Raw genomic sequence first — 15,785 nt, 5'->3', positions numbered from 1 at the left:
CACGTTTTTAGAATTTTTGAAATACATTTAAATTAAATAATAGACTCTTTTTAATGAACAGATTCTTTTTAATTTTTCTTAGGTAAATTAAAATGTATATTTTCATAATAATAGTACACAATGAAAATATTTGTTTCTCACTTTTGATATATTATCAATGACGCGACTGTTGAACCAATATTTATTACATATTTCATCATACTATTTTCATTATTATATTGTTATTAATAATAATCATTTTAATATAGTATATTGAACATAATATATAAAAAATAATATATTGAAAATAATTTTATACCTCGCTATTTTTACGTTTTTTAAAAGTAATTTCATTTTTATTGTCAATTTGTTTTTCATTTTGTTGACCGTTCTGCAATTGCTTTAATTGTGTTTGAAAGGCATTTTCAATAATTTCTCTGACATTCGTATTAATAATATTATCTTCAGGTTCCTGGTTATTTTGTTTATTCCATTCCGAGATTTCATCTATTCGACAATTAAAGTAACCAGGTTCACATGTCACAGACTTCGTCGATCTTTTAGTCTCGTATTCGTATCGGTTGATTTCCAAAATTTGATTTACGCAATCATGTATCAGATCATTGCTCGATAGCTAATCATTTTTTAAATAATATATTAAATTTTTCTATGTTAAAATGTAATGTATCCTAGGGCCAGTATTCCTCACATACCTTGTTAATTATAGACGGGAGCGACTTATTGGAGAGCTTTGCACTTTCAGTGTCCACATCTTTTACATCTTTGAAGGTCGTGAATCTAAGCCTCTGTTTCTGTTTTCGCTCCTCGAGGCTGCGCCAGCGAGTATCGAGAAGCCGGACGTCTTCAAGCCAAGCCTGCACTCTGCTTTCACCAGAAATGGCACGCGTCGTGGATAGCTTCGATGCCGAGTACCCGTGAGTGCAATCAGGACAACCCGCACAACTCAGCGATTTGGAACTTGGTCGCTCTGAAGATGATTCTTCTGGGATTTCTGACAGATAGATATTGATATTAATTATTAACATTGATTCTATATTCTTTGTAAATTACCGTTATACTCACGCTTATTAATGAGCTTTTGTTCCTAACAATGAATTGTTATTTGCTGTTCTTACACCTACACATTTTACCAATCAACCAATGTTAAGAAATTAATTTTTTTATGCTCATTTATTAATATGATAGAAATAATGAGCATTACTCAATATTTATCTTTGAAATGGTCAATCCTACATTAAATTCTACATTTTATAATAGAAATTATACCTATAATATTTATTTATAATCTATATATAAAAATATCAGTTGAATTTATTAAGTTTATTTATAAAGTTTTGTAAAATATTTATTACTTTTAAAGTGTATAAATTAAACTTATTTAATAATAAAAATAATATTATTATTATTATAATGATGATGACGGTGATAATAATATACATACCATGAAGTGTCGGAATAAAACGTTTAGCAGACATTTTTTGTTTGGCAATTGATATAACTTCTCGAATTTTGAGAAGAAAATCAACTGCTGCTGGAGGTGGAGCCTAAAACACACGTTTAATTAAATACATTTTTTATTTACTCTTTATTAGTATCCTATTGAATAAGTATTCTTTATACAGTAAACCATGAAATTTATCTATTAAATAATGAGTACTTACCAGTAGAAGCTGCCTTTCAAAATAAGCAGGATTAAAATAAAGTTTTCTTCTTTGCAGCCCTGGAAATAATGGCATATCCGATAGATTTCCATTTTCTATAGTTTCAATAATTCTAACATCTTCTTCGGGTAATCTCTCGCCAATAATCGTCCCTACATTACAATTTTGTTCTCTTGATTCAATAGAATCTTCATGTGGATGAATTATTGCCGATGTTATCTAAATGAATTTAATAATAATAATTATACATGTAATAAAATTTTATTTTGCACTGATATTAATATATTAAAAGTTTATACATTATTTTATTACTTATATATTTTAAAAGACATTGTTTTTAATTCGCCGATTATCATATATATTTTTATTTCATTAAAAAGATTACACGTTTTATAAAAATCGATTTAAAATAAAATAAAGTATAGGTTATTAACATATTATCATCAATTCAATATAAAGTTTTATATATTTAAAAAAAACAATAAAATGAAAAGATCAGATCTTAAATCATTATATAATTTTTTTTATATATATATAAGAAATTTCCATAAAATAAAATTCATTTAACATGCAAATTTGAATAGGAAAATCAAATAATAATTTAACAGTAAAATATAATTCGTGCAACTCATCGTGATAATGAGTCATATTTAATGAATTATGCAATTACACATAACAATAATAAATAATAATAGTTATAAATATACTCGCAGTTTGAATAAATATTTTATTGAAAGTTTTAGTAACGGTGTAATTAAAAATATGTTTTTTTACTGAAATTACTAAACAATTTCATATCTATAAAATTTTATGAAACAAGAATGCAGACAAATATTTTTATGTACTTTTTCAACTTCAGACTCGTCTTCACTTTGCAGTAGTTTATTGGCAATCTCAGCTTCACTGATGGCGCTGTTTCTGTCATTTTCGAAGTGTCGTGAAATCGACAACAAGGGATTACACTTGATAATGCTAGGAGTTTCAATATCACTAGTGCAACCCAAATAACCAATTTCGGGCTGCCTCTCCTCAACGGCTTTTTGGCGATTTTTGCGACTATGTAAATAAAGGGAGATACTTGCCACATAAATCAGAGCAAGCAATATCGATGATACACCGATTGCTGTATACTCTGCACTTGTAAGGCTTTGGGAATTTAGTAAATTTGTCGAGAAGGAAACCTCCTTTATACCTGTTTAGTAATATTGATAAAATGTTAATATGAAAAGGAAAAAAGCTTTAAAAAAAATTTTATCAAATTTTATTTCAATTTTTATATGCCTTAAAAATGTAAACGAATTTTCTTGTGTATATAATAAAAAAAAATTTATAAGCTTACTTTGATAATTTGTAAATTATTTAATACTACGTATAATACCGAATGAATATTACCACCTAATAATAAATGTTCGTACTTGAACAACATTATCATAATTTTTTATTGTACTTTATTTTCTGTCTTAAATAATAATTTGTTATTAACATTTTTTTTCTTATTTTATAATAAATTCAGTTTAGAATATTCTGCAGCTGTTTAATTTTAAATAATTTATGTCACATATATAATTATTTTCCATTTATAATAACCAATGTATAAAATATAGTAAAGAGTTATAGTCCAGGAAGGTAAAAGATTTATTTTTTATGTGGTTATAAAACACCACGTGACATTAATATTTAATAATCTACTTTTCATGAACATTGTTTTTAATTTATTGTAAAAATAAATATTACTGCTCATATTTGCAAAAGCAATTTGTTCAATACACTTAGAAACAAATACGTGCAGTGTTAATTAAATGAATAAAAAAAATCCAAATAATTTAATTTTATATAAGATTAACACGTAAACCAAAAGTAAGTTTATTTATGGATTTATCTACAGAACATAATTGAACTTACTATTTCTTGATGGTGTACCGGCTACTCGAAAGGCAACACACGGGGTGAAAACTCCTCGGTATGCTGTTGTCGGATAAGAATCTCTGCAAGCAAGTTTAACAACTACTATTTTTCCTTCAGCAGTCTCGCGTAATTTCATATCACCAGTCCACTGAAAAATTTTACTCATTACATTTTAGTTACTAATATTTTTTATGGTTTTTTAAATAATTATATTCTTTGTTCAATATATTATACGAATAATATATTAATTGTTGAATACTAATGTATTCTTAAAAGTGAATAAAAATCAAAATATTTCACATAGATCGTTTAAATTGTTTTCATACATATTGTTTTAATTAAAATTATTTTTATTATTATTATTTTTACAGTTTCTGATAATTTAAAATAAATATTTAATTATTTTACGTAATTGATATATTTAATTAGTATATACAATTGATTGATCTATTATAAAATAAAAATATTATATATGAGAGATTAATTTAATTTAATAAATTATTTTAATATTATAAGGAATTAGTATTTTATTTCAGTATATGTAAAGAAATTTTGTAAAATATTAATTAAAAAATGTATATTTTTATAATTTTTCAAATAATTTAATAATTTAAATGTATAATATTAAATATATTATATCATAATTATTTTCAGATAATAATGCATATAAAATAAATTAAAATGTATTTAAATAAGTAAGAATTTAAATAAGTAAGAATATTGTATAAACGGCATCTGTAGTAATTTATTTATGATCATATCAATGTATTTCAGAACATATATTATATATTTATATATCTGGCGTGTGTACTTTCTATCGATTTATGTATTTTTAAAATTATTTTAGTAGTAGTCACGACTGTTTATATGTCGGAGTACGTTAAAACTCTGACTTTGTCAAACTGAAGTTCAAGTTGAAGCCCTTTTCAGATTTACAAAAATTACTTTATTACATCTATTAAAATTATTTACATATATTTACATATATATACATAAACATGTATTTTAATTGAGATGATGAATTTTGTAATACTAATTAACAGGCGATAGAAGTTTAATTAGAGATAATGTAATAAATAATTTATTAATTATTAAATTATTAATCATTAAACATATAATTTAGAGATAATGTTTCAAATTCTTTCATTAATTATTAAAACAATTTACTTAATTTAATAAAAATTAAAAATTGATAACAATTCTATTTTTTACAATTTTTTTCATTCTTATTTAACTATCTATAAATTAGTATTTTTATATTTTAACATCAGCAATGTACGTTTAAAGAATTATATATATCATATATATATATTATATATCATATTTCTGTATTCTTTGTTTGCATTGAATTTTTATAGTTTTATATAGCTTATAAGCTATCCTACTTGTACGAATGGTTTAATATTACTTATTTTTATCAATAGAAGACTTTTTTTGCTATTAAAAAACAACAGTACATAAACTGAAATTAAAAGTTGATGACGTTTCTTGTACGGGTATGTAGGGTTAAATTTTATATTTTACTTACCCGAAGAAAGATATGTTGCTCGTCTTTATAAAAACTCAATGGAAATTCTACATCTGAAAGATTTCGCAGTTCTAACCAACCGCTTTTGCTTAATTGTTGGACTCCAGTTATTACACAGATTGGAGAGCTTTCTCCTATAAAAAATAGGACTAACTCATTTTTGCAAATTTTTCGAAGTCTATAATTGAAATACATTTTCATTGAATTTCTTTTATAAAAATAAATGTTATATATTCCTAGATTTTTTAATTATTCTTAAGGTCAATGGAAACCTTTTATTAATTCATTATAATATTTTATAAAAAGATTTGTTCAAAATTAGTATCAAATTAGTTTATAATCCATATTATTTTCTAATTTTATTTTACAAATATTTTTATACAAATTATGTCAATTAATTAAATAATGCTCAATATTTTAGTATAAATTTATAAATTATCATTATCATTATCTGGTCCTAAAATAATATATGGTTCTAAGAAAATATTGATGTTAAAAAAAAAACATGTATTAAAATAAACGGCTACGACGTTATAAAAACGCAATTACTATTACGAATTTTCTATAAATTTTACATTTATGTAGTATAAATTATTAAATGATTTAGAAACGTATTTATGAATGCTTGACATCTATTTTTGGAGTGTATTTTTAATCTTCTTAATATACAACATTATTAACATTAATTTCGTATTCAAAATTAAAATGGTACTTGTATATGGAATATACCATTAATTATTATTAAACTAAAATGATATTTTATATTATTTAAATAGTAAAATAAGAAAATTTGTGAAACTTATTGAAATTTTTAATTCATAAAAAATCTTCAGTTTACAAATGTTGTATTGTTTTTGAATTTTTTAATAAGATTTATTTTGATTTGCATTTTCTGACAATTAATTTTTACTTCATATATACTCATTTAATATATTACTTAATTTATTATGTGTATATTTATATGCAGTTTTTGTATATAATACTATTTAGAAATTAATAATATTTTACATATAATTTTAATATATAATATTTTAAAGAAATAAATTACATTTAAAAAATAATTAACTGATTCATTAGAAATATTGCCGAACTAATAGCATAACTATTAATTAGAATGTAGTAACATTGTAATTATCCTTTTTCTTACCTTCAAATTGAATATTCGCGTTTGGATATATAATTTGTCCATACTGTGGCAAGTAAATGTATGGCACCTTTTCAACTAAGCCAGAATTACTTACGAACCCAGCGACGTTACATTCTGTAAAGTAGATACAAATAATATTAATGTCGATGCATACGATAATATATGAAAAGTAATGGATGCACATAAATGGTGGAATATAAAGATGTAGATAGAGTACCATTTCTACTAGTATTTTTGAAAATCACTTATGCAATGACAATTTTTGCAACATATGTCCATAAGCAGAATAATTTTATATAATATTGAACATTAAGTATTTTATATTTCAAACTTTCAATTTTTATGAAGAGATTAGTAATTTTTAAAAAATAACATTAAAAGTCATATCTAGTTTTAATAAAAAAAATGTTTCATATACATATATATTTTTTTATTATTTATGCAAATAAGTTTTATTTTTATAACATAATAAAATTATTATTGAAGAAGTTTTAATTAATATTTGTTTATTAAAAGTAAGTGCAGTATAAGGAAATGTTCCTATTTCCTTTCTTTTTGCCTAATATTATAGAAATCTAATTCAAATTCAAAAGCAAACTAAACATCATAAAGTTTCCAGATTTATATTGATGCAGAAAATAATAGGTATATCAAAATTCATTCTTACATGATATTTATTAGTTTAGTTTTCAAATAATTAAGGATATGATAAAAAATATTGTATATAAATAATTATTTAGATGAGTAGATTAAATTGAGAAGAAAAATCACTTTGAATTATTGTATGCAACAAGTTTTAAATGATAATGAATCAAGAATAGGTGAAATCATAAATTTGAATAAGAACAGAGTGTATTAATTTCGATCAATATAGCTCAAACTATTTATTTCCAGTATCTTTCTACCAGCGTCAATGGTTTTACAGAAATTACCATGTGATAGTGTCTTAATGAAATGTATGCTTCTTGATTAAAGAAAGTTTGGTTTTCTTACAGGAAGAATTATTTCAAGCACTTAATACCGTATTACTGATCTGTAAATTTATGTTTTCACAATGTTATTTATAAGAAACTAAGAAAAAATTTATATTTTTTGTAATTTGTGAATTTATATAAATGCGGAGAAACATATATAGTGAATGCTTAATAAATTTGTAGTTGTATAGTTTTCTGGCTTTGAATGAATAACTTCGAAGGTTTCTTATAATTTACTGTATTAATGTGGGACTTTCTATATGTAAATTAAAGGATTTCTATTCTAAATTTAAGGATATTTTGATTGGGAAATTTAGTATCTATATTATATTGAGTGCATCTTACTTATTAACTTAATCTTATAGAATAGTAAGGACTATTTGTACATTTCATTTCATGACTGATATTAAAATGAAAAAAAATTAATTGTTGAAGACTTGTTGTTGCTAATCAAAGTTTAACTTTAAATTATTATAATTGCACTTTAAAGAAATAAAATGTTTTTAAATCAACATAAAACATTGTATAGTTTTTATAAGTTGTTTTTTTTAATCTTGTATTTAAATTATAGCCGATTTTTAAAATTTAAACTCAAGCAAATTAATGAATAAGTTGATTGTTAAAATACTTCAACATTTTTCTAAATAAAATAAAATTGCTAAAAAAATTTCTACTTCTATGTAAATACTTGAAGCGATTATAAATCGGTGCAGTATTTAAAAGGATCTTAAAAATGAAAAAAAAAGTATTTTTCATGTATTATTTGTCGACGTTGTATTGAATATTTCTCTAAGAATAATTATATGATAAGTTTCTTAAAGGAATTTTATTAACAAAAATAATAAAAGTCATAATTTCCATCTCCACGATCTTTTATTATAATTCTTATAAAATTCAGTTATTCGGTAACTTAATTACTGCAATTTAATCAGCATATGTGTGAAATATCTTGGGAACTGCAAATAGCAAGCATCACTACTTAAGTATGCATGTGTCTCCGTGTACGTATTTGAGCTCACTTATCCTTCATACCCTAATAGAATATCTTCTAATTAAACATTTATGATATTCATCCGTGATGTTTAGAATGAATTAGGTAAGCATTACACGATGTTGTCACTCTTTATACAGGTATGACACTACTCGGTATATATAAAATATATGGTGTTGTTATTAAGAGTTTGGAATACAGACTCTAATGATCTGTTGAATATTTAGGTTTTGGAAGGCTCTTTACTAATTTCATCTAATTTCATTAAAGCAGCTCATTGATTTGTTAACGGGGCATGCATTATTGTATTTTGTGCATTAGCATGCACGAATAAAACATGAAATAAAATATGATAACTGATAAAACGCCGAAGCAATTAATAATAAATAATTGAGTAGTTTTAGAGAAATACTACCTGAATCCAATCGTAATAAATATTCTATAATTATTAGTATTTCTTAGTATTATATTTCTACATATTCGAATATGTATAATGATTTAATAAAACATATAATTGCATAATAATTCAACTTTTATTTTTAAAGAGTGAATTACGTTTTTTTTAATAGTATTAGAAAATAGTTTGTATGTAATTATATTTAAACAGAAAGAACATTTATTATTATTTTTCATCTTTAAGAAGAACAAAAATAAGATACGAATATTTAACTACATATGATTAAAATTAAAATATTTAACATAATTAAATACTCAACTCAATGAAATAATTAAAATTCCAAAATAAAAATCATCAAGTTGTAAGATGTCTTTAACAATGTGTAGTAGCTGTAACAATGTTGCTTAGATAACTAAAGTAATACTAAAAATAATCCAAAAAAATTAAGAAGGATTAATTTCATACCATCATTTAAACATTTTTTAATTTATTCAAAAATTATATTATTTATAAAGTCTCGTTACTTTTTATAAAAAAATAGAATTTATTTTTAGAAGTTATACATGTGAAAATTTGGACATTATAGTACATTTAATATGAAATATTTTTTTATAAATGTTATGTATCGATATTATGTATTTAGAATTTTAGAAAATTTAGAACTTTAGAATTATTAGTAACCATTACAAATATATTATTTAAACATCTTTAAAACCCAAATTAAAAAAATTAAATAAAATTATATAAAATATATATACATCTTTATGTTACTTCATTTCTCGACTGATTAATTTACTAATTAATTTATTTACTAATAATCTATATAAGTATAAAGTTTCAAACAAAACTTTAAATATCAGATATTATATCGCTTAATATTAACAAATTGATAAGGTTTTGTTTTTAAATTATAATATATCAGTTTTAGCATTAATTGTTTTATTTGATTCATGCCAATATTTTTTTTAGAAAAGTTTAAAAAAATCATTATTATTAATAATATAATTTATTTGGTGATATTGATGAAATATATATGATCAATATTTCAAGTAAAAATAAAGTTAAAAATAAATATATCATGAAATTATATAGAATTACGTTACATTTAAGGCTATTAAGAGTTAATAATATTCAAGAAACAATGTAATTACCAGCAATTACAATAGCCAAATAATTTAATCACAGATTCTTTCAGCTAAAATGCTAAAATTTCTAGCTAATTACAATTTGTACAACGAGAAAATTGCTACATCATTTGTGCATGGATATTATTTCGTCTAACAGATTGGTTTTTACTTGTTACCATAACAGACTTGGTATGTTATTCATAATTTTTTGTTCAACTGCGTTCATCTCACTTTCTTGCAATCAAACGCGAATATAATTACACACATATGCTCAAGCACGATTCTTAAGCACTCTTCAACACATGGCGTAGCTGTTACAACTATGGCTTGTACAACGGAGCTTATATGTATCTACTTACCCGAGCTACTCATATGCATGCGATGCTAGTATACCTGGCATCTCATATCCGTATTTGTAAAAGCCATTCTTCATATCATCTCGGATTTGGTTTTCATATCATCTATGATTCTTGGAAACTTACACCTGTATCTGTTACTTGGAGTTCAACAGGATTTACATTTTATATAGCTTTATCATACTCCTCTTAGTCGCTTATCGATTGAATATTCTTTTTAGCGATACTGTAAAATAGTTTTTTAGGGAAGTTTTCCAAAACGATATTGTAATAACTATTAATACTTCGATACTTTTAAGAGTTATAAATAATTACAAATTTTTAATCATTTTAAATTCATAAAACAAAATACAGTTTAAAAAAATAGAAATATAATATTTATTCTAGTCAAAATAATCATGTAAATATGTATCAATGTAACATATAATATTAATGTCATGAAATGTCTTAAAGAAATGTATTAAAATAAGCCATGAATGATAATCAGTATGGGCTGAATTATATGCAATTAATAATGTTAATTAAAGTAATTAAAATAGTTTCATAAAAATGTACACAAATTTCCACTTATCATTGACATTTTTTTTATTCAATAATATATTTATGAGAAAAAGCTGGTTTAAGACATTCATTTCACTTTGTATGAGTGTTCTAATTTGGCCATAAATTATACAATTATCGACAATATTTATTATATGTAGATTGTTTTCTTTTCATCAAGAGTTATTATCATACCGAAATAAATAATTTTACTTGTATATGCATGCAGTAATTTTTATAGATTTTTATAGTCTTATTTTACGAAAGCATCGACTTAAACATGAAAATAGTCAAATATTCTCCCGAAATATTATGTTTACGATTAATATCTAATAATGCGTGATTGATAATACTTGGAATTTGGAATAATTATATCTAAAGTGATTTTATTATAATATATGTTAATAAATTAACTAATTTATTTATATACTTGATATTTTATAGACTTTTTCTTTTATTATTTTTAAGAACATAAATAATAATATTAGTATTTTATCATTGACTGTGCGAGAAGAGTTTATTATATTAATAATTAATCACTTATATATTATTGAACTATTATATATATTTTTGAAAATAATTATATATATAATGTAATTCATATTAATAAAATAGAAAGTTCTTGATAAAAATTCAAGAAGCAGCTAATTAAATGATTGAAATACAGACCAGTCATATGAATCAAGGTATTTTACTCGTGCTGTTAGATTCTCTGTGGAAATATTGCGGCGTATAACTTATTTTATTTTATTATGGTACAAAAATGCTGGATTGTATATGTACATTATAAATTGAAGATATTCTGAGCAGGTATTAATTTCACCTTTACAAACTAAGGTCTATTAGCAAATAAATAAAATTAGAAGTAAGATATTAACATTTAAACATACATTATTTTTTATTCTAACTGATATTAATAATCATTTTAATTTATGTTAATAATAATTATTATATAAAATAGAATAAAAATTGCAATTAGAAAAAAAAAAATTTATTTTCTCTTACAAAATTTTTCCTAAGTTTTAAACATAATTCTAAATATTAGTTTTTTAATAATACATTGTTCTAACAAACAATGTGACGTAAAATTCAAAACCGCAGTATGTATAAATTTTTAAATTAAAATTACTCTGTTAGTAATTACGCCCTGCCTTGTGACCCAACACTTCTCTCTTCCCACTTTTTCTCTTCTACGTTACTGTAGAAGTTTATTAGCCGTAGGGTGAATGCAACAGCCAACCAATAACGGACTGGCTAAGCTAGACTAAGAGTTTGCCTTCCTCAAATACAAGAAAAACTGGTCTCAGTTAAACTTGTGTTGTAATGAACGTCTCAAGTTGTAACGAGCAGCAGTGTTAAAAACCCGTTATACATTGTAGAATTACATAAATATACGTATTCGAATATCTGTTATAATTTACTTGTAAATATACTTTAAAATTTTAATTGTTTAACTTAAAAAAACTAATTGAGTGATATTCAAAACAATAATGCTATTATTATTATTTACTATTCTTATAGATTATTATTATTATCATTCATTATTATTATTATTAATTTTTATCATCAGCAAATCATTATTATTATTATGTAAATTAATTACATTATGTTATGAGAAATAGCTAAAAATCAAGTGTTTAATCTATTTTTTTTTATTATTAATAAGAAATTATTATTATGAAATTTAGAATAAATTATGAAAGTAGAATAGCTACGATTATTGAAAGCACTTGTTCACAGACATTAAATTTCAGTCGAGAAATTAAAATTCTTATATTATTTGATATTTTCATTAATCCTAATAAATAAAATATAAAACAGTATGTTATATACAAACACAATAAATAATTTGATTTTACATATTCTATTCACACAGTTTTATATTAAAAATAATAGAGGTACATATAGAAAGTAATGTTTGTTAACTATATCAAAGAAGAAATAATTTTAACAAAATGTTAACCCTGTATAAATATGGACTAGATTTAAGAATTTTAGAATTAATTTTTATTAAATCAAGTATAGAAGCTGAAAATTTCACCTCTTACTTGATAATGTTTTATACATTTATTAAGTGTGATCGAATTTGATAACTTTAATAAAAAATGGATTTTCATTTTTGAAACTAAAGCACTATTTTTTGAAAATAAACGACTTTAATATTTAGTAATCGAAATAGGATTTAAAAAAATACTTATTATAATGTAAAAATATTTAATAATTTACAGAATGCAAACAAATTCAAAACAAAGATAACATAAATAATGAAATCAATAATTAAAATCAATTATGTAAATGTGCATGTAATAATTTGACGAATTTATATGAAACAGCATTCGAGAATATGAAAGAATATTTTTAAAAGGAATAAGAAATATATTAATTTTATAATCATTATATAAATTATTACATATAAGTATTACATATCAAAATTTATTTTTATGAAAGATGAAATTTGTACAGTTTAAGAGACTTTATGAAAGGTAATAAGTTTATGGTAATTGAGAATTAAAGATCAAGTGATTTGTTTGAAGATGTTTTAACAATATTAATGTAATCACAATTGAGTATTCAAGGATACGAGATGTAGAGAATGCGATAAATAATCTATATATATCTTTAAATATAAATATTATTGCTAATTTAATTAAGATATAATTTTTTTAATTTTGTATTAATGTGGTATATTTGACTGATTTATTCATAAAAGAGATAAAAGTCAATGCAATATACTTAATGCTCCTTTAAAGTTAAATTTTTTGATGATTTATAAATAAGAATATTAGAATTTGTAGTGTGTTATAAGGTATGTTGTATTTTACATTTATTAAAATAGAGTATCATCTGAATTGTATTCTTATATTTGAAATCCTTCTTAAAACAGAAAATTTCACATCCGCATAACTTAACAATTGATTCATGCTTGTTATTACTAATAATGGTAAAAGAAACAAAATAACATTAAATAATGGTAACGACAACAATAACAGCAATAATAATAATGATAATGACGAATTATTGAATAATGCTAAAATACATTGTTATGTTCTATAGAGCATTAGATCGATATGTAGACTGAAATAGTCATTATCATTTTGAGAGAAAATTATTTATTAAGTATTACGTTAACACTAGATGGTGCGACAATACACTGTGAAATTAGATATTAAAAAGTTCTGCGCAGATATGCTTGAAGACAGCGGTTACCGACTGTTTAATAATTTATTGATAATTGCAGGTTAAGCTCAGCGAATCAAGCCTCAAACCTCAGTCCGCCTGGCTCCTGTCATTTATGTTACACGATTATAACGGCCACGAACTATAGGTTGGGTTTACTGGTTGTGGATATCTTTCATTGTACCATTAATTGTATATTGCATAGACTATAAACTGTATTTTGAACTTATTTATTAGATAAACGTATGTAATTCGTTCAAGTTATAATTTAAACTTAACTTAACATCATATTTGTAACATAAATAACAAATAAAAATAGTTGTATATGTTTTTTCAATATTAACCTCATTTTTCCACTTTTGTTTTAACATGTAATATTAATCAAAAGATTTTTCATCACTATCAATGTTTTTTTATAAACTGACTATTCATTTATCGTGTTATTATTAATAAAAATAATAATTTATTATTTGTTATTATGGTACAGTATGAGTTTATACATAAAAATATTTTGTCGCTTCATTTGAGAAATATTTAGCTTTGAAAATGATTAAATTGATTATTATATAATTTAATTTTTTTAACTTATTTTTATTTAGATGGTATATAAACATATTTCTTTTGTCTCAAGAACTGTTTTTGTACAGAAGAATGATATTGAGTCATCTGTACGACTATTAAATAGGATCCTTGGAACTGAAGGAATTTTAGATCAATTTCGACGTACCAGGTATTATGAAAAACCAACTCAAAAGAGACGAAGAATTAACTATGAACGATGTAAAGCTATCTATAATGAAGACATGGATCGTAGAATTACATTTTTATTGAGGAAAAATAGAGAAAATCCATATCCAGGATGTGATTAAGATAAATAATCTTAATTTGTTATATATTTATACATAAGCAAAATAAAACTTTTAAAAGTAGAAATTTTATTAAAATAATTATAGCATACTAAATTTATTGATTAAATCATATTTTAATTATAAAGTTTAATAAAACATATCTTATGTTTATCTTTCTATAGTATTAATTAAAACATATTTAATTATTATCAAGTCCAATTTATTTTTTAATCAATTATTTGCAAAGATGCACAGTATATCCTATTAACAAACTATTTGATTTCAACTAAATAATTATTTAGTTTTCATTATTCAGATTAATATAAATTTATATATTTATATTTGTCATGGATTTTTCAATGCACATTCTTTTATTCTATATTATTTAATTACATCTAATTAAATAAACAAATTGTTATTATTGAAATATAATTCTATAAAACTAATATTTTATATTTTAATATTTATCATTTAATGAATTGTATATATAAAATATATATAAAATACGTATAAGAAAGTACATTTTAAATATGGACCCAAATGAAGATTAAAAATTGAAGAGAAATTATTGTTTTATCTACAATTTTTCTATAATGCTTTTATATATCGTTTTATTTTATTATATATATATATCTGAAATCAAGAATATAATTATATATTTAAAAATCTTACGGACATTTTTTTATAAATGATTAAATTAGAACAATTTATGAAAAGTTATATCAAACTTTATAATTTATATTTAAAGTTATAAACAAAATTTAACAAAAATTTACCTTGTATATTATCGACGCATATTCGTAAATCTTCTCGAAAAATCGGAAGCTCAAAATTGCACTGGCACGTGCAACTGTGATTAGCATTGCTTATGAACTGAGATGATATAGACTCAAAAAAGTTTGCAGTATTACTACTGAGGGCCATGCAAGTTTCATTACAGGAACCTGTTAATTTTATACCAAGTTATAATTTATTACATGATAAATGAATTATGATAGTTGTATGATAATGAAAAATTATAATTATGGCAATAATAAAATAATAAAGCTATTTAAAATCTTTTCAAAATAACAAAATTGGATTTAAATATAAAAGAAAAATTATTGAATTTGTTATAAGTATCAATGCCTAGAA

The 15,785-nt window shown here is 22.7% G+C and overlaps 1 protein-coding gene across 1 annotated transcript in view; it reads right to left on the bottom strand.

The window, feature by feature from the left end:
* The window catches only part of sha (shavenoid), a 7,031-nt gene extending 5,157 nt beyond the window's left edge, over positions 1–1,874 (bottom strand). Inside the window, exons 1-4 of the mRNA XM_011497828.1 lie at positions 1,662–1,874; positions 1,442–1,544; positions 693–991; positions 320–613 (exon numbers count right to left, since the gene is read on the bottom strand). Coding sequence (XP_011496130.1) covers positions 320–613; positions 693–991; positions 1,442–1,544; positions 1,662–1,736 — 771 coding nt within the window. The 5' untranslated portion in view covers positions 1,737–1,874. The remainder of the gene's footprint in view (positions 1–319; positions 614–692; positions 992–1,441; positions 1,545–1,661) is intronic.
* Between the last annotated feature and the right edge of the window lie 13,911 nt (positions 1,875–15,785).

Source organism: Ceratosolen solmsi, unplaced genomic scaffold (genome assembly GCF_000503995.2).
Source record: "Ceratosolen solmsi marchali unplaced genomic scaffold, CerSol_1.0 scaffold47, whole genome shotgun sequence".
NCBI lineage: Eukaryota > Metazoa > Arthropoda > Insecta > Hymenoptera > Agaonidae > Ceratosolen > Ceratosolen solmsi.
This window is presented reverse-complemented; position numbering and strand designations above follow the sequence as displayed.